The sequence below is a fragment of the Haematobia irritans genome, chromosome 1, assembly GCF_050003625.1.
Source record: "Haematobia irritans isolate KBUSLIRL chromosome 1, ASM5000362v1, whole genome shotgun sequence".
Classification (NCBI taxonomy): domain Eukaryota; kingdom Metazoa; phylum Arthropoda; class Insecta; order Diptera; family Muscidae; genus Haematobia; species Haematobia irritans.
Window position 1 is genome coordinate 244,227,440 of NC_134397.1, and position 24,465 is coordinate 244,251,904.

Here is a 24,465-nt window from a genome sequence, read left to right on the forward strand (position 1 = left end):
TAGACAGGCCTGGAAGGAGGCCTTCCAACCACATGAACTACGCCGCTGGGATATGTTTGCTTGGCAGAGTATATGTCATCAAATTCTATAGATATGTACGAGTATATATTTTAAAATACCCTGACGAAGAGTTATCTAAGGAAGTAATTAAATTTTTGGATCTTAAATACCCACCACTATTTAATATTTGGCCCGGCCGAACTTAAATCCGTAAATACTGGTTCAGATTTGAATGAATGCATTTTGTCTTAAAAATCTTAATAATCGATAAGGTCCAATGTATGGCTGCGTAAGCATTTGTAGACGTGTATATTTATTGAAGCATAACTAACTCTCTTTTCCTCTACTTGCTGAATGTCTTTCTCAATTTATCCACTTCCTCCTCCCTCCCCCCACAAAAAAAAACAAAATCGTACTCAAAACCGATGCCACCAACATCACAACCACAAACACAGTGTTGAAGGAAATCCTTTAAGTCTTCAATATGAAAAATTGACTGCACGACGCAATATTTTGACAACAAAGCTTAGCAATTTGCAATTGAAAGTTTGGCACAATTGGCTGCAGACAATCGAGAAATGCATTGCACAAGGACTTGATAGCAAATTGATGACACTACACCATACCAATTCTGGCTTTGACAAACGCATTGGCCATCAATGCCACAGCAATAGTAGTAGTGGTAAAGGTGGTAATCAGAATGCTGAGGCTGCTGCTGATGATGATGATGCTGATGATGATGATGATGATGATGATGATGCAGCTGATGTAGTTATTGCCAATAATGAGGATGGTCACCACATTGGCAATGGGTGTCATAGCTACAAGGTTGATAGTGAACAACTGAATATCTCCTGTCCTTTGAACCCGAACATCAGCTTGTGCAATTATACACCTTATTGTCAAAATGTCAGCAATACAGTGACAAAAGTAGTAGGAGTTGGAGCATCTGGTAATGTCACTACCAAGGCAACGACCACAACAACATCTACTTGCAAAATCCTTGAAATGCATTTCTCACCTGAACTATTCACACTGCTAAGGGAAACCAAATATTTGCTGGCCCTGCAAGAGCTTTCTAACAAACGTAAAATTGTGTTAATGACTGTATCACCACCAACCAATACCCAACCAGGTTCAATTCCAAATCTTTCCTATTCAACGGTTACACAACGACAGGAAATACAGCAGCAGGAGCCACAACAACCTCTTTTGCCACAAACACTTCTCGATTTATACGTACAACGCGACATTTTTTGGCAACGCAAGATTCGGCTAATGCAAATCGCCGAATACTACAACAACATCCGAGAGCAGGGTGATATGATGACAGCCTCCACAGAAATGCAATTAATTCAACCATCTGTCAGCATTATCGATGAACATTTGGCATTGGCTGCCAACACCTTAACATGGAGAAACTATGGTAAGTACCACGAGGATGTCTAGGATAAAAGGCATACAAGTCTAAGCTAAAATCAATATCAGAAATCTCAGACCGTCATTGTTTCTATCCGTTTGATTGAATATAGCGTGGGGGAAGAAAAATTGGGTATTTTTTTGGGCTTTTGGGAATATTTAGATGATAGATAGATAGGTGAATATCTCAATTAATTGGAAGACGTAATTATGGGACACCCTAGTTAAAGGATTATCCAATGGTTGCTGGGTTCAAGTCAGGATGAACGGGTGTTAGTTGGTGTACAGATGGTCGGCAGATGATGAGAGAAAGATGATGATGAGAGATTAGAGAACGAAAACAAATAAAAATTATCAAAAATCGCTTTACTATTTTTCACAATATTACCCATTAAGATCTACAGACTTTTGCATACGTTTGAAATAATTGACAAATCACTTTTGCCTTTCTGATTAAGGTATCTCCAAAAACCTGCACTCTGAATGCATCAACTGCTTCCTCAGGTGTCGAAAAATATTCACTTTTTATTGAATTGGCAACATCCAAAGGTTAGACTGAGAGATGAGCTGAATCGATCCATTTTAATTATGGTCACCATACAAATTTATTTAAAAACAACTATATACAGCACTAAGTTCGGCCGGGCCGAATCTTAAATACCCACCACCATGAACCAAATATTAGGATTTCCTTTGAAATTTCAGGAAGGCTTGAGGACTTGAGGACACTTCCCAAAGATAAATTTAAAGATTTCACCTATGAGGACTATATCAGATTCTGGATTTAAAAGAACCATTTTTGTTTGAGTTTTAGAGGAATCATTAACATCTCTTGTAAGTGTGCAAGAAAATTATAAAACAACGTCTTGATTTGAAATCTTAAATCTGTAGAAGTAAAATCTGGAAATTTTACATTGAGTTTCAAGCAATTTTCATGATCAGTGCGCCTTCTACACACTCAAGAAGTGAAGTCGGTCTATATATGGAGGCATTGCCAAATGGACCGATAAAAACTTAATCCGATACACGTTTTTGTGAGCCTAAAATATCAGAAAATTTACAATTTCAGGCAAATCAGATAAAAACTATGGTTTCTAGAAACCCAAGGAGTTAAATCGGGAGATCGTTCTTATGGGGGCTATTCTAAAATATGGACCGATACTCACCGTTTGCGGCACACCTCTTTATGACCCGAAAATACCTCTAGATTTCCAATTTCAGACAAATTGGATAAAAACTACGAATTCTATAAGCCCAAGACCCCAAATCGGGATGTCGTTTTATATGGGGACCATACCATAACATGGACCGATACTCACAATTTTTGGCACACGTATTTGTGGTCCTACAATACCCCTAGATTTCCAATTTTAGGTAAATTGAATAAAAACTACGGTTTCTATAAGCCCAAGAAATAAAATCGGGAGATCGGTCTATATGGGGGCTATACCAAAATATGGACCGATACTCACAATTTTTGGCACACGTGTTTGTGGTCCTACAATACCTTAATATTTCCAATTTCAGGTAAATTGAATAAAAACTGCGGTTTCTATAAGCCCAAGAAGTAAAATCGGGAGATCGGTCTATATGGGGCTATACCAAAACATGGACCGATACTCACCATTTTTGGCACACCTCTTTATGGTCATAAAATACCTCTAGATTTCCAATTTCAGGCAAATAGGATAAAAACTTCGGATTCTAGAAGCCCAAGAAGTAAAATCGGGAAATCGGTCTATATGGGGGCTACACCAAAATATGGAAGTCGGTCTGTATATGGAGGCATTACCAAATGGACCGATAAAAACTTAATCCGGTACACGTTTTGTGAGCCTAAAACACCAGAATATTTACAATTTCAGGCAAATCAGATAAAAACTACGGTTTCTAGAAACCCAAGGAGTTAAATCGGGAGATCGTTCTTATGGGGGCTATTCTAAAATATGGACCGATACTCACCATTTCCAATTTCAGACTAATTGGATAAAAACTGCGGTTTCTATAAGCCCAAGACCCCAAATCGGGAGTTCGTTTTATATGGGGACCATACAAAAACATGCACCGATACTCACAATTTTTGGCACACATATTTGCGGTCCTACAATACCTCTAGATTTCCAATTTCAGGTAAATTGAATAAAAACTGCGGTTTCTATAAGCCCAAGAAGTAAAATCGGGAGATCGGTCTATATGGGGGCTATACCAAAACATAGACCGATACTCACCATTTTTAGCACACCTCTTTATGCTCATAAAATACCTCTAGATTTCAAATTTCAGGCAAATTGGATAAAAACTACCATTTCCATAAGCCCAAGACACCAAATCGGGAGGTCGCTTTATATGGGGACTATATCAAAACCTGGACCGATATAGCCCATCTTCGAACTTGACCTGTCTGCAGATAAAATACGAGTTTGTGCAAAATTTCAGCACGATTGCTTCATTATTGAAGACTGCAGCGTGATTACAACAGACAGACAGACAGACGGACATCGTTATATCGTCTTAGAATTTCTCCTTGATCAAGAATATATATACTTCATATATTCGGAGATCGATACTTCGATGTGTTACACACGGAATGACAAACTTATTATACCCCCGTCACCATTCTATGGTGGTGGGTATAACAAGTAAGGAAAGTCTAAAGTCGGGCGGGGCCGACTATATTATACCCTGCACCACCTTGTAGACATTTTCAATACCATATCACATCCGTCAAATGTGTTGGGTGCTATATATAAAGGTTTGTCCCAAATACATACATTTAAATATCACTTGATCTGGAAATAATTTGATAGTCTTCTACAAAATCTATAGACTCAAAATTTAAGTCGGCTAATGCACTAGGGTGGAACACAATGTTTTAAAAACTATGTGCAAAATTTCAACTAAATCGGAGTTAAAAATTGGCATCTGTGGTCATATGAGTGTAAATCGGGCGAAAGCTATATATGGGAGCTATATCTAAATCTGAACCGATTTCAACCAAATTTGGCACGCATAGATACAATGCTAATTCCACTCCCTGTGCAAAATTAAATCGGAGTAAAAGATTGGCCACTGTGGTCATATCACTGTAAATCGGGCGAAAGCTACATATGGGAGCTATATCTAAATCTGAACCGATTTCAACCAAATTTGGCACGCATAGCTACAATGCTAATTCTACTCATTGAGCAAAACTTCAACTAAATCGGAGCAAAAAATTGGCCTCTGTGGTCATATGAGTGTAAATCGGGCGAAAGCTATATATGGGAGCTATATCTAAATCTGAACCGATTTCAACCAAATTTGGCACGCATAGCTACAATGCTAATTCTACTCATTGAGCAAAACTTCAACTAAATCGGAGCAAAAAATTGGCCTCTGTGGTCATATGAGTGTAAATCGGGCGAAAGCTATATATGGGAGCTATATCTAAATCTGAACTGATTTCAACCAAATTTGGCACGCATAGCTACAATGCTAATTCTACTCCCAGTGAAAAATGTCAACCAAATTGTGGTAAAACTCTGGCTTCTGGGACCGTATTAGTCCATATCGGGCGAAAGACATATATGGGAGCTATATCTAAATCTGAACCGATTTCAATAAAATTTGGCACACTTGACTATAGTACTAATTGTTCTTCTTGTGCAAAATTTTAAGCAAATTAGGGTAAAACTCTGGCTTCTGGGGTCATATAAGTCCATATCTTGCGAAATATATATATATATGGGAGCTATATGCAAATCTGAACCGATTTCTTCCAAAATCAATAGGGATCTATTCTGAGCCATAACACTTGTGCCAAATTTGAAGTCGATTGGACTAAAACTGCGACCTAGACATTGATTACAAAAATGTGTTCACGGACAGACGGACATCGCTATATCGACTCAAGAGCCCACCCTGAGCATTTTTGCCAAAGACACCATGTGTCTATCTCGTCTTCTTCTGGGTGTTGCAAACATATGCACTAACTTATAATACCCTGTTCCACAGTGTGGAGCAGGGTATAACAACTAAGGAAAGTCTAAAGTCGGACTGGGTCGACTATATTATACCCTGCACCACTTTGTAGATCTAAATTTTCGATACCATATCACATCCGTCAAACGTGTTGGGTGCTGAATATATAGAGGTTTGTCCCAAATACATACATTTAAATATCACTGAATCTGGACAGAATTTGATAGACTTCCACAAAATCTATTGACTCAAAATTTAAGTCAGCTAATGCACTGGGGTAGAACACAATGTTAGTAAAAAAATATTGGAAACATTTAAATCTGAAGCAATTTTAAAGAAACTTCGCAAAAGTTTATTTATGATTTATCGCTCGATATATATGAATTAGAAGTTTAGGAAAATTAGAGTCATTTTTACAACTTTTCGACTAAGCAGTGGCGATTTTACAAGGAAAATGTTGGTATTTTGACCATTTTTGCCGAAATCAGAAAAACATATATGGGAGCTATATCTAAATCTGAACCGATTTCAACCAAATTTGGCACGCACAGCTACAATGCTAATTCTACTCCCTGTGCAAAATTTCGGAGCAAAAAATTGGTCTCTGTGGCCATATGAGTGTAAATCGGGCGAAAGCTATATATGGGAGCTATATCTAAATCTGAACCGATTTCAACCAAATTTGGCACGCATAGCTACAATGACAATTCTACTCCCTGTGCAAAATTTCAACTAAATCGGAGTTAAAAATTGGCCTCTGTGGTCATATGAGTGTAAATCGGGCGAGAGCTATATATGGGAGCTATATCTAAATCTGAACCGATTTCAACCAAATTTGGCACGCATAGCTTCAATGCTAATTCTACTCCCTGTGCAAAAATTCAAGTAAATCGGAGCAAAAAATTGGCCTCTGTGGTCATATGAGTGTAAATCGGGCGAGAGCTATATATGGGAGATATATCTAAATCTGAACCGATTTCAACCAAATTTGTCACACTGACTACACTACTAATTGTACTTCTAGTGCAAAATTTCAACCAAATTGGGATAAAACTCTGGCTTCTGGGACCGTATTAGTCCATATCGGGCGAAAGATATATATGGGAGCTATATCTAAATCTGAACCGATTTCAATAAAATTTGGCACACTTGACTATAGTACTAATTGTTCTTCTTGTGCAAAATTTTAAGCAAATTAGGGTAAAACTATGGCTTCTGGGCCATATAAGTCCATATCGGGCGAAATATATATATGGGAGCTATATCTAAATCTGAACTGGTTTCTTCCAAAATCAATAGGGTTCTATTCTGAGCCAAAACACATACTTGTGCCAAATTTGAAGTCAATTGGACTAAAACTGCGACCTAGAATTTGATTACAAAAATTTATTCACGGACAGACGGACATGGCTATATCGACTCAGGAGCCCACCCTGAGCATTTTTGCCAAAGACACCATGAGTCTATCTCGTCTCTTTCTGGGTGTTGCAAACATATGCACTAACTTATAATACCCTGTTCCACAGTGCGCAGGGTATAAATAGATTGATTAATTTTTTATACGCAAATATTGATGAATGATAGACCAACACGTTCCTTTGATATCTTTAAGGCCTCTGCTATCTCGATCAACTTCATTTTACGGTCATTCGAAATCATTTTGTGAATTTTTTTGATGTTTTCGTCGGTAACCACCTCTTTCGGGCGTCCACTGCGTTCACCGTCCTCCGTGCTCATTTCACCACGCTTGACTTGTGCATACCAATCAATTATTGTAGATTTCCCTGTGCCAGAGTCCGGCAACTCATTATCAAGCCAAGTTTTTGCTTCCACCGTATTTTTCCCCTTCAGAAAACAGTATTTTATCAAAACACGAAATTCTTTTTTTTTTCATTTTTTTCACAATAACAAAAGTTGCTTCACAAAAGACGCTTTATCTCACAAACTAATTGACTTACAGACGTCTAATTTTGACACGAATCATTTGAAGGTTGGTACTATATACTAGCGACGCCATCAATGTGTCAGACCGAGGACTTATCAGCCAACCTGTTATGTATACTAACCCTATTTTTCACCATAGGGGACTTATTTATTAACCGATCTTACACAAATTTAGCACAAGGTCACCTTCTGTGATTTCAATCAAACCTGGAAAATATCATCCAAACCGATTCCAATTTAGATATAGCTCCCATATATATATACATCGATTTTCCACGACAACAAATGATCAATTTGAACCATGCATTAATAGAGAAACGACCAGAATGGGCCAGAAGACAGGGCAAGTTAATTTTGCTCCATGATAATGCACCTGCACAAAAAGCAAAACCGGTTCAGGATACAATTAAAACACCTGGCTGGGAGCAGCTACCCCACCCGCCGTATTCACCAGACTTGGTTTCTTCCGACTACTATTTGTTTACATCGATGGGACACGTATTGACTGAGCAGCACTTTGATTCCAACGAGGAGGTCGAAAATTTGGTGTCTCATTGGTTTGCTGTAAAAGACGAACAATTTTATTGGCGTGGTATTCACAAATCGCTCATTTCATACCGGTATACCTGGTATGTTAGTCTAAATAAGGTCGGTTAATACAATAAAATTTGAGTAACATTGGTTAATATATAAGAGTATTATAGTCAAAATTGAGTAAATCTGGTGATGCATATATATGAGAGTTGTATCTAAACCTGAACCGATTTATATTATTTTTGCCAGACCTAGTTTATACTCTAGAGTAAGATCGGTGAATAAATTGAAGCATTATGGTCAAATAGAAGGTTATTAGGACGAAATTCTTGAAAATTGGGCTATACATATATATGGGAGCAATATTTAAATCTGAATCGATTTCGACGAAATTTTGCTGACTAGAAAAATGGTAAAAGAAATTACTTTGTGGCATATTTGACTACGATCGGTTAGTAAAGATGCACAATGTGACCCAATTTGTCGCAATCGGGCGATCCGATTTCATCCAAAACACACTCTGTGCCAAATTTCATCAAAATCGACACAGACGGACGGACGAACACTAAGGGCTAGTTTGACTCAGAAGGTGATTCAGAGTCGATTGGTATGTATTTTATGGGGTCTAAAATCAATATTTCAGGTAGGCACATGTTTTGGCAGATTAAAGTTATTCGACCCTGACCACTTTGTGGTTTAGGGTTAACTTAATGAGCTCTTTGGCTTTCAGACACCTTCATGTGGCTAGAGTTCGTTGTTGTTATTATCTCGAATAGGACAGTGGAATTGTGGTGTGTCGTACGCTCGGAGTCAACGAATGATTCCCCCTATTCGCACTATACTTTAGGGGATGTTCAATAAACTATTGGTTGGAATAGCGCATCCGTTGCGTCGCCAATGGTGGGAGGCAGATATTCCATCATCCATAGACCACAACTCACCTGGGCCGTGCTTAAATCCTACAGCTTCAGGTGTTCTAACCATGTGTTCCGTTGTCGACTATCTTACTAATCTCTAGATTCCCTGTTCAGTACCCTGATTCTAGAATCGGCAGGGTTAGCACAACGACCCTCGTTGCCGAGCCCCGTCGCTTCTGCTGGGAAGTTGGGCCGACCAGCGGATATAAAGCGAGCGGTTAGGATAGGTTAGGTGACAGCCCGATGTATCAGGCTCACTTAGACTATTCAGTCCATTGTGATACCACAGTGGTGAACGTCTCTCTTATCACTGAGTGCTGCCCAATTCCATGTTAAACTCAATGACAAGGGACCTCCTTTTTATAGCCGAGTCCGAACGGCGTTCCATATTACAGTGAAACCACTTAGAGAAGCTGTGAAACACACAGAAATGTCACTAGCATTACTGAAAGGGGATAATCCACCGATGAAAAACTTTTTGGTGTTCGAACCCACAACCTTGTGTATACAAGGCGGGCATGCTAACCATTGCACCACGGTGGCTCTGCAGCATTGATGATATCCACGAACACCACCTCGGCAACATGAACATGGGAGTGGAACGGGGGCTCACTAAAGCGGCGATATTTATAATCTCCGAACTCTTCGCAGTTGACTTTCTTTTGGTTGAATAACGTCCGGCGTTTAGAGGTTATAAAATCAGAGGTTCGGACAATGGAGGGTATTATGGAGAAGTGGTATGATGCCAATGAAAATATTGGTTGCCAGGAAACGAACTCATCGAAGTTGACTTTCTTTTGGTTGAAAAACGTCCGGTGTTTAGAGGTTATGAAATCAGAGGGTCGGACAATGGAGGGTATTATGGAGAAGTGGTATGATGCCAATGAAATGATAGGTTGCTAGGAAACGTAAATTGGCTTTCTTTTTTTTTTTGACAAAAGTCCGGCGTTGAGAGGTTGTGAAATCAGCGGGTCGTTCAATGGAGGGAATTCTGTGGAGGTGGTCTGGTCCTAGTAAAATGATAGGTTACCAGGAAACGTAATTTTTCAGTCGATAGTCAATCTGGGAACTATGTAGAAATGTATGCCGATATAAACAAACTTTAGACTATCTGTCTACATGACCGTAATCTTTTGGGAATGTGGTATTATTCCCAAAAGAATGAGGCGTCCTGATTTTTTAAATGTGCTCAATAACAGCAAATGCCGGAATAAACATACAATTTTACAATCAGTTTAGATTGGTTCGAGTTGGCTAACCTTTGGCACAAATTATGGTCTTCAAACTGCCGACAAAGTCATCACATGCTGCACGAAAGTGGTTTTTGCGGCATTTTGGCTCATACCCGGCGAAGCCTTGACTTGAGATGATGGAGAATTTTTGTTTTTGTTTTTTTTTTTTGTGGCAGCCATAATGGCGTAGACACCAAAGTCCAAAGGATTGGGGTCCAGAGATTTCGTTGCTCATTGTGTGGTAGACAGAGATGGTCTGTACCAAACTTTTTTAGGTTTGCGACTGTCGTAAAGTTGTAAACGTCGTAAACGTCACATACGCGTCGTAAATGTAGAAAAAGTAACAAAAGTCGCAAACTGAAAATTCTTTAGTCGCGTCAGCTAGGCAGCGAATTCGATGATATCCAAGACGATGGTATGTGCGAAGAAGTTTCAATTCTTAGGAATGTTCACAATTTTCGGTTTTAGTTCCCACATTTTCCCTATTGCCTTTTGCACGAGTACAGGATAACCGTGGATTTTCTCGTCCTTTCTTAGCTTTAAGTTCAGTCTCCTGTCCAATATAACCGCAAGGTATTTTGCACACTCACCAACGGGAATTTCGATACCACCTAAGAAAATAGGCTTGATCATGGGAAAACTTTCACAAATTTCTGCAGAAACTCACAGCGAATGCTGTCAAACTAAATTTAAAAATGTTCAGAATTTATTCTATTCAAAATTAGGTTTTCTACAGTAGCTTTACGACTTTTGCGACATACGTATTATACCGTCGCAAATGTATGTCGCAAAAATCACAGTTTGTGACAGGCCAACTCTGGTGGTAGATGCGAAGAGTCATTCTTAGTTGAAGCATGTTGAACAATTTTGCATATGAAAAGTGAGCTTTGGCCTAGAGGGAGGATCACGGTATAATATAGTCAACACTATTTCAATGTATTTGCCCAGCGACTGTTTTAACAGACCTTGATTAACTATTGAAACTTGTAGAAAAATTGCAAACATTTCATGTTTCGTTTTCAATTTCAGATACTCAACTTATAAATGCAATTCATCAAAGAACCGAAAAACTTTATTGCCATTTAGTTAACGCCCGAGGCAATATTGAAAAGATTATGAACAGTATACGAAAATGGAGTGCAGAACCTTTACATCAGCGATCCATCTATGGTAAAAACCTCCTCGAATTGCGATATCAAGAACAACGTTTGCGAACACGTATAGTACAGTGTGAGGAAACAAAAGTCTTCATCAATGCAATGCTGATAAAGAATTTTTGTCTATTCTTCAATTATGATGAGAAAGATATTCAAGGAATTATAAGGGAAGGACAAAATATCCATGAGGTAGTTTTTGTTTTCATATAAAACTATGATTTGATAATAATTATATTTTATTATTCATTAGTTTTTACAACATTTTCCAGAAGATGAACGTGATAAATTCAATCAATATTTGGTATCAATTGATCGTTTGATATATCATGAAGTTCGCCAATCCATGAGAATAAGGTTACGAACTGAATTTTAAATTGATCATTAGATGGATTTTCTTCATCCTCACTTCTGACATTGATTTCATTCATATATACATCATTTCATTATTAAAGTTTTAACCATGGAAGAAGAAGTGTGTACATCATCCTACGCATTAGTTTTATAATCTAGCAAAAAAATTGGAAGGTACAACTTTAAAAGCACTTCCAAACTTGACCTCCCAAAGATGTTCTTTATTTTATAAGAAATTTATTTTAATTAAATTTGTTACAATGTTATTCTTTTTTTAAATTGGCAATTTTAACTTATTCTTTTTCAAATAGATTAAAAACAGAGTTAAAATTAATAAAAATAAAACGGTTCCAGAAAAATTGCAAATTTTTGAACATATTTGAAGTCAAACGTTTCAGACAAGCGCTAGAATGTATTGAAAGTCATAACAAAAAATATAAAAATTATTTATTTGGCAAAATGTTAAACATTTTTTAATGTGGGACATCTTACTCATGACAAACCCAAGCTAAATTCATCGATTATGCGACAATTTTGCACCACTTCCGAATCCAAAAAGAACATTTTTACTATGTTACTAACGTCTGGGTTAAGTATTCTGTTGCCGAATTTAAATGGGAAATATCGATTAATTTGAAGTCTATAATACAAATCTATCGTTTTGGATTTTTGAGTTATGAAAAGTTCTAAATTCATTCAAAAATACAAACATACACAGCTACAGAAAAAAATATGACAATTAGACAATTACAGACTATTCAAATATTGCTCAAGACCGGCTCTTGAGGCCCGTTGCCACAGTTGGTAGAATTCTACCAAAAATTATATATTTTTTACTTTTTGGTAGATTAGTAGAATTCTTGAAGTTTTGGTAGACTTTGCTAAGAGGTAACTAAATTTTCTATTTTTTTCTACAGAAATAAAATTTTGAGAAAATTTTCTACAAAAATAAAATGTCGACAAATTTTTCTATAGAAATAAAGTTTTGACAACATTTGCTTTACAAATAAAATTATGACAACATTTTCTTTAGAAGTTAAATTTTGTCAGAAGTTGAATTGTAATAGCTGAGAACAAAATATCTAATATTCCAAGTAGAAGAAAAATGTTTTTCTTATTAACCACAAAAAACTACAGCATAAGATTTTTTAGATTTTGAAGATTTGTGGTTATATTTTCTTCAAATTTTGGTAGATTATTTTTGTCATGAGTGACAACCGTTCTCCTGAGTCGATCTAGCCATGTCCGTCTGTCTGTGAACACATTTACACACAATAACATTGTGCCCCGCCCCAAGGCATTAGCCGATATGAATTTTAAGCCTACACCCTCAAAAAATCGCTTCTGTAACATATACCCCAAACACATTTTGCTTCAAGCATATATATTTTCAGGATTGGTGCAAATAAAATATTGTTTGTATTGTTCAAACATATTATGTCTCACCTTAGGGCATACACTACCAGTAAAAATTTTAATGAAATTTTCTTTGTGTGGATATATTTTTAAGGCGCCAATTGGTTACTTCCATTATTTTACTTGCAGCATACTCTCTAGGTCGCTCTTGCTAAACACATATATATTTATAGGCTATTTCCAAATTAATATATGTTTGCATCTAAGCATATTAAATTTACAAACATTTTATGTCCCAAGCATAATATGTTCTAACATATTAACATATATGTCCCAAACATGTTATTCTAGTTTATGAACATTATATTCTTGCACTTCAAATTATTGTGCACTTCAAATTATTATTCAAATTATATTTGAGTTCCAAACATATAATTTTTACACCCAAACGTATGAAAAACAGTCTTTTTCGTCCGTGTGGAGATGTTGTAAAGGGTGATTTGTTAAGAGCTTGATAACTTTTTTTTAAAAAAAACGCATAAAATTTGCAAAATCTCATCGGTTCTTTATTTGAAACGTTAGATTGGTCCATGACATTTACTTTTTGAAGATAATTTCATTTAAATGTTGACCGCGGCTGCGTCTTAGGTGGTCCATTCGGAAAGTCCAATTTTGGGCAACTTTTTCGAGCATTTCGGCCGGAATAGCCCGAATTTCTTCGGAAATGTTGTCTTCCAAAGCTGGAATAGTTACTGGCTTATTTCTGTAGACTTTAGACTTGACGTAGCCCCACAAAAAATAGTCTAAAGGCGTCAAATCGCATGATCTTGGTGGCCAACTTACCGGTCCATTTCTTGAGATGAATTGTTCTCCGAAGTTTTCCCTCAAAATGGCCATAGAATCGCGAGCTGTGTGGCATGTAGCGCCATCTTGTTGAAACCACATGTCAACCAAGTTCAGTTCTTCCATTTTTGGCAACAAAAAGTTTGTTAGCATCGAACGATAGCGATCGCCATTCACCGTAACGTTGCGTCCAACAGCATCTTTGAAAAAATACGGTCCAATGATTCCACCAGCGTACAAACCACACCAAACAGTGAATTTTTCGGGATGCATGGGCAGTTCTTGAACGGCTTCTGGTTGCTCTTCACTCCAAATGCGGCAATTTTGCTTATTTACGTAGCCATTCAACCAGAAATGAGCCTCATCGCTGAACAAAATTTGTCGATAAAAAAGCGGATTTTCTGCCACTAATTTTGGTAATAAAATTCAATGATTTGCAAGCGTTGCTCGTTAGTAAGTCTATTCATGATGAAATGTCAAAGCATACTGAGCATCTTTCTCTTTGACACCATGTCTGAAATCCCACGTGATCTGTCAAATACTAATGCATGAAAATCCTAACCTCAAAAGAATCACCCTTTAGTAGTGTAACTAATTTTTGCCCAAATCGGTTCAGATTTAAAAATAGGTATATGGGAACATAAACCTTTACCATCATCAAGTTTATATACACGGATGAAAAATACTGTTTTTCATATGTTTGACTATAAACATTATATGTTTGGAACACAAATTTTTAAACACAATATTTTTGAGTGCAAGCATATAATGTTCATAAACTAGCATAACATGTTTGGGACATATATGTTAATATATTAGAACATATTATGTTTGGGAAATAAAATGTTTGTAAATATAATATGCTTGGATGCAAACATATATTAATTTAGAAATAGCCTATAAACATATATGTGTTTAGTAGCTTGGAGCGCTATTTAACAGGGAGCGATATTGAATTAAGTTGGTGGTTGTTGCTTGTTATTACAAAATTAACATTTTATTTTTCCTTGGGCAATTGATCTACTACTTCTTTGATCCTTACAAACTGTGTGGTCCGCTGTTCGAATTCCCGTCCGGCAAAAGGTAAAATTAAAATAAAAAAAATCATACAATTGAATAATTTCTTCTACAATGTTTGTATTACAGAAAAAGGTGCTAAGAACTAAAAAATCTCGTGGAAGTGAGAAAGATGTGGGGGAATATACAATTGGGCAGAAACAAAATTTTGAGCATTCAGGTCGAAAACCTATGTTGTTAGCACCTATATTACCTGTTTATTTTCATAATTCATTATGATTGTAAATATATAAATAAATAAATAAAATTTTGAGCACAATATTGTTTGGGAGAATTTTTTTTAAGCATATAATATTTTTGGGTGCAAAATGCTTCCATATTATATGTTCACATAATAACATATTGTTTTTTGGAAGACAACATTATTGAATTTGGATGCAAAAATACAAAATGTTTGGAACTTAGACTACCCAAACATATATTGTTTAGACCAATATGCTTTCAAACTTATTATATATTGGAAGAGATCAAACATATAAATGTTTGGGCAATACCCAAAAATGTATATGCTTGAAGCAAAATATGTTTGGGAGTATATGTTACAGAAGCGATTTTTTATGAGGGTGTATAGCACTCATCAAGATTTTAAATGATATCGAAAATGTAGATCTACAAAGTGGTGCAGGCTATATTAAAGTCGGCCCCGTCCAATTTTAGACTTTCTTTACTTGTTTGTATTTTTTTATTAATAAATGGGGTACTATAAATATGTAATTTATCTGACTGTACAGTTTTGTTTGTTAGGAAATAAAGTATAAATGAAATAAATTTTGTAGCAATTGGACTCAGTAAAGGTGTTTTATTAAGCAAATAAAACATACTCGTAACTTGGTAATCATCCACGCGATTTTGCTTGTCACTGTACATGGGAGTTATAAATAAAACTGAACCGATTACCAAAATAAAGACGGTTCTAGTTAAAAAAGGTTCTGACCCAAGATCACGATTGCCACACGTGCCAAAAATAATCCACCAAAATTTTAAGAAAAATTTACCAAAAATCTAATTTAAAAAAGTCTAATATTTATTTCTATAGAAAATGTTGGCAAAATTTTATTTCTATAGAAATGGTGTCAATTTTTTTTATAGAAACATTTCTCTTTTTTCTTTATTTTTAAAGAAAATTTTCTCAAATTTTATTTCTATAGAAAATTTTGTCAAAATTTTATTTTTATAGAAAATTTTGTCAAAATTTTATTTCTATAGAAAAGTTGGTCAAAATTGTATTTCTATAGAAAATTTTGTCAATATTTTATTTCTATTGAAGACTTTGTCAAAATTTTATTTCTATAGAAATTTTGTCAAAATTTTATTTCGATAGAAAATTTTGTCAACATTTTACTTCTATAGAAAATTTTGTCACAATTCTATTTCTATAGAAAATTTTGTCAAAATTTTATTCCTATAGAAAATTTTGTAAAAATTCTATTTCTATAGAAAATTTTGTTAACATTTTATTTCTATAGAAAATTTTATTTCTATAGAAAATTTTATCAAAATTTGATTTCTATAGAAAATTTTATTTTTAAACAAAATTTTGTCAAAATTTTATTTCTATAGAACAGTTGGTCAAAATTGTATTTCTATAGAAAATTTTGTCAATATTTTATTTCTATTGAAGACTTTGTCAAAATTTTATTTCCATAGAAATTTTATCAAAATTTTATTTCGATAGAAAATTTTGTCAACATTTTACTTCTATAGAAAATTTTGTCAAAATTTTATTTCTATGGAAAATTTTATTTCTAAAAAAAAAATTTATCAAAATTTGATTTCTATAGAAAATTTTATTTTTAAAGAAAATTTTGTCAAAATTTTATTTCTATAGAACAGTTGATCAAAATTGTATTTCTATAGAGAATTTTGCCAAAATTTTATTTCTACAGAAAATTTTGTCAACGTTTTATTTCTATTGAAGATTCTGTCAAAATTTTATTTTTATAGAAAATTTTGTGCAATTTTTATTTCTTTAGAAAATTTTGTACAAATTTTATTTCTATAGAAAATTTTGTTAACATTTTATTTCTATAGAAAATTTTATCAAAATTTTATTTTTATGGAAAGTTTGTCAAAATTTTATTTCTATAAAAAATTTTGTCAAAATTTTATTTCTATAGAAAATTTTGTCAAAATTTTATTCCCATAGAAAATTTTGTCAAAATTTTATTTCTATCGAAAATGTTGTCAAAATTTTATTTCTATAGAAAATTTTGTCAAAATTTTATTTCTATAGAAAATTTTATTAAAATTCTATTTCTATAGAAAATTTTGTTAACATTTTATTTCTATAGAAAATTTTGTTAACATTTTATTTCTATAAAAAGTTTTGTAAAAATTTTATTTGTATAGAAAATTTTTTCAAAATTGTATTTCTATAGAAAATTTTTTCAAAATTTTATTTCTATAAAAAATTTTGTTTCTACAGAAAATTTTGTCAACGTTTTATTTCTATTGAAGATTCTGTCAAAATTTTATTTTTATAGAAAATTTTGTGCAATTTTTATTTCTTTAGAAAATTTTGTAAAAATTTTATTTCTATAGAAAATTTTGTCAAAATTGTGTTTCTATAGAAAATTTTATCAAAATTTTATTTTTATGGAAAGTTTGTCAAAATTTTATTTCTATAAAAAATTTTGTCAAAATTTTATTTCTATAGAAAATTTTGTCAAAATTTTATTCCCATAGAAAATTTTGTCAAAATTTTATTTCTATCGAAAATGTTGTCAAAATTTTATTTCTATAGAAAATTTTGTCAAAATTTTATTTCTATAGAAAATTTTATTAAAATTCTATTTCTATAGAAAATTTTGTTAACATTTTATTTCTATAGAAAATTTTGTTAACATTTTATTTCTATAAAAAATTTTGTAAAAATTTTATTTCTATAGAAAATTTTTTCAAAATTGTATTTCTATAGAAAATTTTTTCAAAATTTTATTTCTATAAAAAATTTTGTTAACATTTTATTTCTATAGAAAATTTTTTCAAAATTGTATTTCTATAGAAAATTTTTTCAAAATTTTATTTCTATAGAAAATTTTGTCATAATTTTATTTCTATAGAAAATTTTGTCAAAATTTGATTTCTATAGAAAACTTTGTCAAAATTTTATTTCTGTAGAAAAATTTTTGAAAATTTTATTTTTATAGAAAATTTTGTGCAATTTTTATTTCTTTAGAAAATTTTGTCAAAATTTTATTTCTCTAGAAAATTTTCTCCAAATTTTATTTCATTTCATATTTTCATTTTCATTTTATTTATTTTGCTTTCCAAATACAAAAGATATATATCTTATAATGAGTATTAGAATCAGTAATGTTATAACAAATATAATAAATACAATAAGTAGAAAGATAATTTAATAGAGATAATAATAAGGAATTGGATTTACATATTATATGATACTGAATTAGATATTGTTGTTTATACATAAAGATTTCTTGGTGACTAACTGCCCTGAATTATAGAAAATATTCTCCAAATTTTAATTCTATAGAAACTTTTTTCAACATTTTATTTCTATAAACAATTTTCTCCAAATTTTATTTCTATAAAAAATTTTGTCAAAAATTTATTTCTATAAAAAATTTTCTCCAAATTTTATTTCTATAGGAAATTTTGTCAAAATTTTATTTCTATAGAAAATTTTGTCAAAATTTTATTTTTATAGAAAATTGATGTATCTCTTATTTGGAGAGGTACATTTTGCAAAATCTACCAAAACATCAAAAATTCTATCAGTCTACCAAATAGTAAAAAATCTACCGTTTTTGGTAGAATTTTACCAACTGTGGCAATCGTGCCCAAGACAAATACTTGTGCCAAATTTCAAGTCTATTGAACTAAAACAGCGACCTAGACATTGATTACAAAAATGTGTTCACAGAAAGAAGGACATGACTGGATCGACTCAAGGGCCGTCCCAGAGCAATATTGCCAAAGACATCATATGACTATCTCATCTCCTTATGGGTATGGCAAAAATAGGCCCTAACTGATAATGCCCTGTGTTTTAGGATATAATGAATAGAACGACTTTTTATTAACTTTAAAAGAACATCTAACAAACGACAATCATGCAGCCCTTAATTATAGAAAAAATTCTCCAAATTTTAATTCTATAGAAAATTTTGCCAACATTTTATTTCTATAGAAAAATTGATCAACATTTTATTTCTATAAAAAATTTTGTCAAAAATTTTTTTCTATAAACAATTTTCTCCAAATTTTATTTCTATAGAAAAATTTGTTAAAATTTTATTTTAATAGAAAAGTTTGTCAAAATTTTATTTTTCTAGAAAATTGATGTATCTCTTATTTGGAGAGGTACATTTTCCAAAATCTACCAAAACATCAAAAATTCTACCAATCTACCAAACAGTAAAAAATCTACCATTTTTGGTAGAATTTTACCAACTGTGGCAATCGTGCCCAAGACAAATACTTGTGCCAAATTTGAAGTCTATTGAAGTAAAACAGCGACCTAGACATTGATTACAAAAATGTGTTCACAGAAAGAAGGACATGACTGGATCGACTCAAGGGCCGGCCCAGAGCAATATTGCCAAAGACACCATATGACTATCTCATCTCCTTATGGGTATGGCAAAAATAGGCCCTAACTGGTAATGCCCTGTTGTTTAGGATATAATGAATAGAACGCCTTTTTATTAACTTTAAAAGAACATCTAACAAACGACAATCATGCAATTGTCACATTTTCCAATTCCACCAATCATTTATATGAAGTGTAACAATTCAATTGAAGAGAATTATAAAAAATGTATGGGCAAGAGGAAAAAATGACAATCCTCTCCCCCAAAGCACCTTTTTCGTATTCACTCAACAAAATTGTTGCATATAGAGAATATCGTTGTGGCATTTCAAGAAACCATCCACATCCACACAAAACCAAACATTTTTCGGTTTACCTCGTCGATGATATAAAAGTGGAAGGCATACATATCAAAATGTCAAGAAGAGCATTCAACCATACCATACCAATTTAAGTATCAATGCACCTCATTTAACTAGAAATGTGATGACAAGCTAGCTGCCAAAATTGATAATGCATCCTCATTCAAGAAACGATTCGTTCCATCAACCTACAATGGCACAATGGCACCTACATAGCCTTTATCCTTCATATGCACACTAGCACACAAACACTCATGCACATATGTCTGTCCTATTTGGTGGCACCTCTTAAAAGTAACATTTTTGTGGTCTTTTTACGATTGCATGCAACATGCATGGTATTGTGGTGGTTGTGGGTGTGGTGGTACTGACGATGAAAACGATCCTAAAATGCCACGTTACACTCTATGACGGTTGTAGTTTGGAGTATTTGCTCAACGAAATGGCAATAACCGCAACAGTGGAAACATCCAAACCGCCAAAGACAACAAGAGCAGCAACAGCTGCAATATCTGCAACAACAAAAACAACACTGTCAGCCACACTTAAGCATATGATAGAGGAGAATCCAGAAGATTGTCACAGAGTCAACTTTTATGAGAGTAGCAATAGAACCATCCCATCAATACAAACTCCAGCACCTCTAACAAGAGCCAAAACCGGAGCTGCAACCCCAACATCAACAGCAGCAGCAACATCAGGAGCTGGAGGTACGAGTAAGACACCACCACCAAAGATGATGTTAGAATTAACCAGGTCGAAAGCCACAACAATGGCAATGCCAATACAAACAAAGACTCCAACTAAACATTTTCTACCTCACCTACTTAAAGCGATACAGAGCCGCCACCAATCTCCGGAACAGTCAAAGCACCAACACCATCACTTACTGCTTCAACATCTGCCTGTCAACAACGTCAACAATACAACGATGATACCAATGCAACACTCGAAACAAAACTCCCTGGGGCCTTCACCACTTCCGCCATTGGAATCGTCTTCGACAAGAGCTCCTCCAAATTCAATTGCCGTTGCAACAAAAGCCCTCATGCCCCTCTTTGAGGTAAAACTTCAACTAGACCATGAGTCGGGTCGCATCAACTTTGAGCCTTCGTTCGAACCCAGTGATCCAATGAATTTCCAACAAATTTTCCAGCAACTACTCGATGACATCGAGAAAGCATGCAAATGTATACCACGCATTTTTCAAGCTAACATCACCTCCATCGCCTCCAACACACCACTTCTACCATCGACACGCAACAATGAATATGCCAGTATCTATGAGACCAAAAGGGTCCATGTAAAATATTCAAGAGAAGCCGATGTAGAGGCAACAACATTGGCAAAACTTACAGCTCCTACAGCCAAAGACAAGGTGATGAATGCTACAAATGTTGCAGGAATAAACCAAACAGGTAAATAGTTTCCAACTCATTTCACTTACTCAAATGTTTCACCAAGCCTGAAGTTTAGTGAAGATCAGGAGCGTAGGATGGAATAGAATGGTTGGGAGCCACCATGGTGCAATGGGAAGCATAGCCATGGGTTCAATTTCACTTTCGACCAATAACCAAAAAGATTTTCATCGGTGGTTATCCCCTCTCAGTAATGCTGGTAATATTTCTGAGTTTTTCAAAACTTCTCTAAGTGGTTTCAGTGGTTATATGAAACGCCTTTCGGACTCGGTTATAAATAGAAGGCCCTTATCATTGATCTAATTTTGAAATCAGACAGTTTTTAGTGCTGTCTAAATGAGCCTGAAATAAAGGGCTTCCACTACACGTCACCTAACTAGAGATGTGCATGTGACGCGAAATTGTGATGCCTCACGAAAATGTTTGTGAGTCACGCTCATGGCAACAACCATTGTGTGCGTCATCAAACTATTAAACACGTGCATATCTCTGCAGAAAAAACTACGGCTAGTTAAATTCTGATAAAAATATTTATCAAGAAAATTATTTAAAATTTGAGAAAATTTGACGTTAATAGATTGAATTTGATAAAAAAAAAATAGTTGGATATACAAGTACGACATCAATAATTTTTTTAACAAAGCTTTTGGTCCAATTGACTTAAAATTTATCACAAGTATGTGTTTTGGGTCAAAATAGAACCCTATTGATTTTTGGAAAAAATCGGCTCAGTTTTAAATATAGTTCCCATATAAAGTTATGTGAAAAAATAATACGGACAGCAACTACGCACATTCAAATAATATTAAGAAGCAGAAATGGCTACAAGAAAGGTATTTTTTTGAGAGAAAAATTACTTTGAACTAAATTTAAAAAAAAATCCATTGGAAGATTATTGTCAAGAGCTCCTTTGGACAGAATTTTAAATAAAATAAAATTTTGTTTGTCAACTCCTCAATTTTATTTTTTTTTTTAATTGTATATCAAAGACTACTGTAGTATTTTAATCACGGATGCCACTGTTGGTAGAATTCTACTGTTTGATAGATTGGTAGAATTACTGTTACTTCATAAATTTTAAATGTAGATAAATGAAAATAAATTTTTGACATAATTTTCTATTTAAAATTTTGACAATTTTCAATAGAAATACAATTTTGACAAAATTTTCTATATAAATATAAAGTTTGAAAAAAATTCTATAGAAATATAAAGTTTGAAAAAACTTTCTATAGAAATAAAATTTTAACAAAATTTTCTATAGAAATAAAATTTTGACAAAATTGTCTATAGATATTTAATGTTTGAAAATTTTTTCTATAGAAATATAACGTTTGAAAAAATTTTCTATAGAAATATAAAGTTTGAAAAAATTGTCTATAAAATGTTGACAAAATTTTCTATACAAATAAAATTTTGACAAAATTTGACAAAGAAATAACACTTTGACAAAATTTTCTATACAAATAAATGTTGACAAAATTATCAATAGAAATAAAATTTTGACAAATTTTTCTATAAAAATAAAATTTTGACAACATTTTCTACAGAAATAAAATGTTGACAACATTTTCTTTAGAAATAACATTTTGTCGAAATTTCCTATAGAAATAAAATGTTGACAAAATTTTCTATACAAATAAAATTTTGACAAAATTTTCTATAGAAATAAAATTTTGACTAACTTTTCTATAGAAATAAAATTTTGTCGAAATTTCCCATAGAAATTAAATTTTGACAAAATTTTCTATACAAACAAAATTTTGACAAAATTTTCTATAGAAATAAAATGACAAAATTAAGACAGAATTTTAAATAAAACACAAATTTTAAATAAAAACAAGTAAGGAAAGTCCAAAGTCGGGCGGGGCCGACTATATTATACCCTGCACCACTTTGTATATCTAAATTTTCGATACAATATCACATCCGTCAAATGTGTTGGGGGCTATATATAAATACATACATTTAAATATCACTCGATTTGGACAGAATTTGATAGACATTTACACAATCTATACACTCAAAATTTAAGTCGGCTAATGCACTAGGGTGGAACACAATGTTAGTAAAAATATGGGAAACATTTAAATCTGAAGCAATTTTAAGAAGTTGCCTTAAAGTTTATTTATGATTTATCGCTCATATATATGTATTAGAAGTTTAGGAAAATTAGAGTCATTTTTACAACTTTTCGACTAAGCAGTGGCGATTTAACAAGGAAAATTTTGGTATTTTGACAATTTTTACGAAATCAGAAAAACATATATATGGGAGCTATATCTAAATCTGAACCGATTTCAATCAAATTTGGCACACATGACTATACTACCAACTGTACTCCTTGTGCAAAATTTCAAGCTAATCGGGATAGAACTCTGGCTTCTGAGTCCATATAAGTGCATATCGGGCGAAAGATATATATGGGAGCTATATCTAAATCTGAATCGATTTCAACCAAAACTCTGGCTTTTAGGACCATATTAGTCCATATCGGGCGAAAGATATATATGGGAGCTATATCTAAATCTGAACCGATTTCAATCAAATTTTGCACACTTGACTATACTACTAATTGTACTCCTAGTGCAAAATTTCAACCAACTTCGGCCAAAAATCTGGTTTCTGGTCCATATCGGGCGAAAGATATATATGGGAGCTATATCTAAATCTGAACCGATTTCAATCAAACTTTGCACACTTAACTATACGACTAAGTGTTATGTTTGTACAAAATTTCAAGCAAATCGGTATACAACTCTGCCTGCTGGGTCCATATTAGTGCATATCGGGCGAAAGATATATATGGGAGCTATATCTAAATCGGAACCGATTTCTTCCAAAATCAATAGGGTTCTATTCTGACCCAAATTAGGAACATGTGTCAAATTTGAAGGCGATTGGACTTAAATTGCGACCTAGACTTTGATCACAAAAATGTGTTCACAGACAGACGGACAGACGGACATGGTTATATCGACTTAGAGACCCACCCTGAGCATTATTACCAAAGACACCATGTCTCCTTCTGGGTGTTACAAACATGTGCACTAACTTATAATACCCTGTTCCACAGTGTGGCGCAGGGTATAATAACATTTTGACAAAATGTTCTATAGAAATACAATTTTGACCAACTTTTCTATAGAAATATAATTTTGTCGAAATTTCCTATAGAAATTAAATTTTGACAAAATTTTCTATACAAATAAAATTTTGACAAAATTTTCTAAAGAAATAAAATTTTTACAAAATTTTCTATAGAAATAAAATTTTGACAAATCTTTCTATAAATATAAAATGTTTACAAAATTTTCTATAGAAATAAAATTTTGACATT

At 33.4% G+C, this 24,465-nt stretch overlaps 1 protein-coding gene across 1 annotated transcript in view; it reads left to right on the plus strand.

Moving 5' to 3' along the window:
• The window catches only part of LOC142238925 (dynein beta chain, ciliary), a 243,383-nt gene that overhangs the window by 71,710 nt on the left and 147,208 nt on the right, over positions 1-24,465 (plus strand). The window contains exons 8-11 of the mRNA XM_075310695.1: positions 456-1,426; positions 11,036-11,352; positions 11,414-11,517; positions 20,128-21,125. Coding sequence (XP_075166810.1) covers positions 456-1,426; positions 11,036-11,352; positions 11,414-11,517; positions 20,128-21,125 — 2,390 coding nt within the window. The remainder of the gene's footprint in view (positions 1-455; positions 1,427-11,035; positions 11,353-11,413; positions 11,518-20,127; positions 21,126-24,465) is intronic.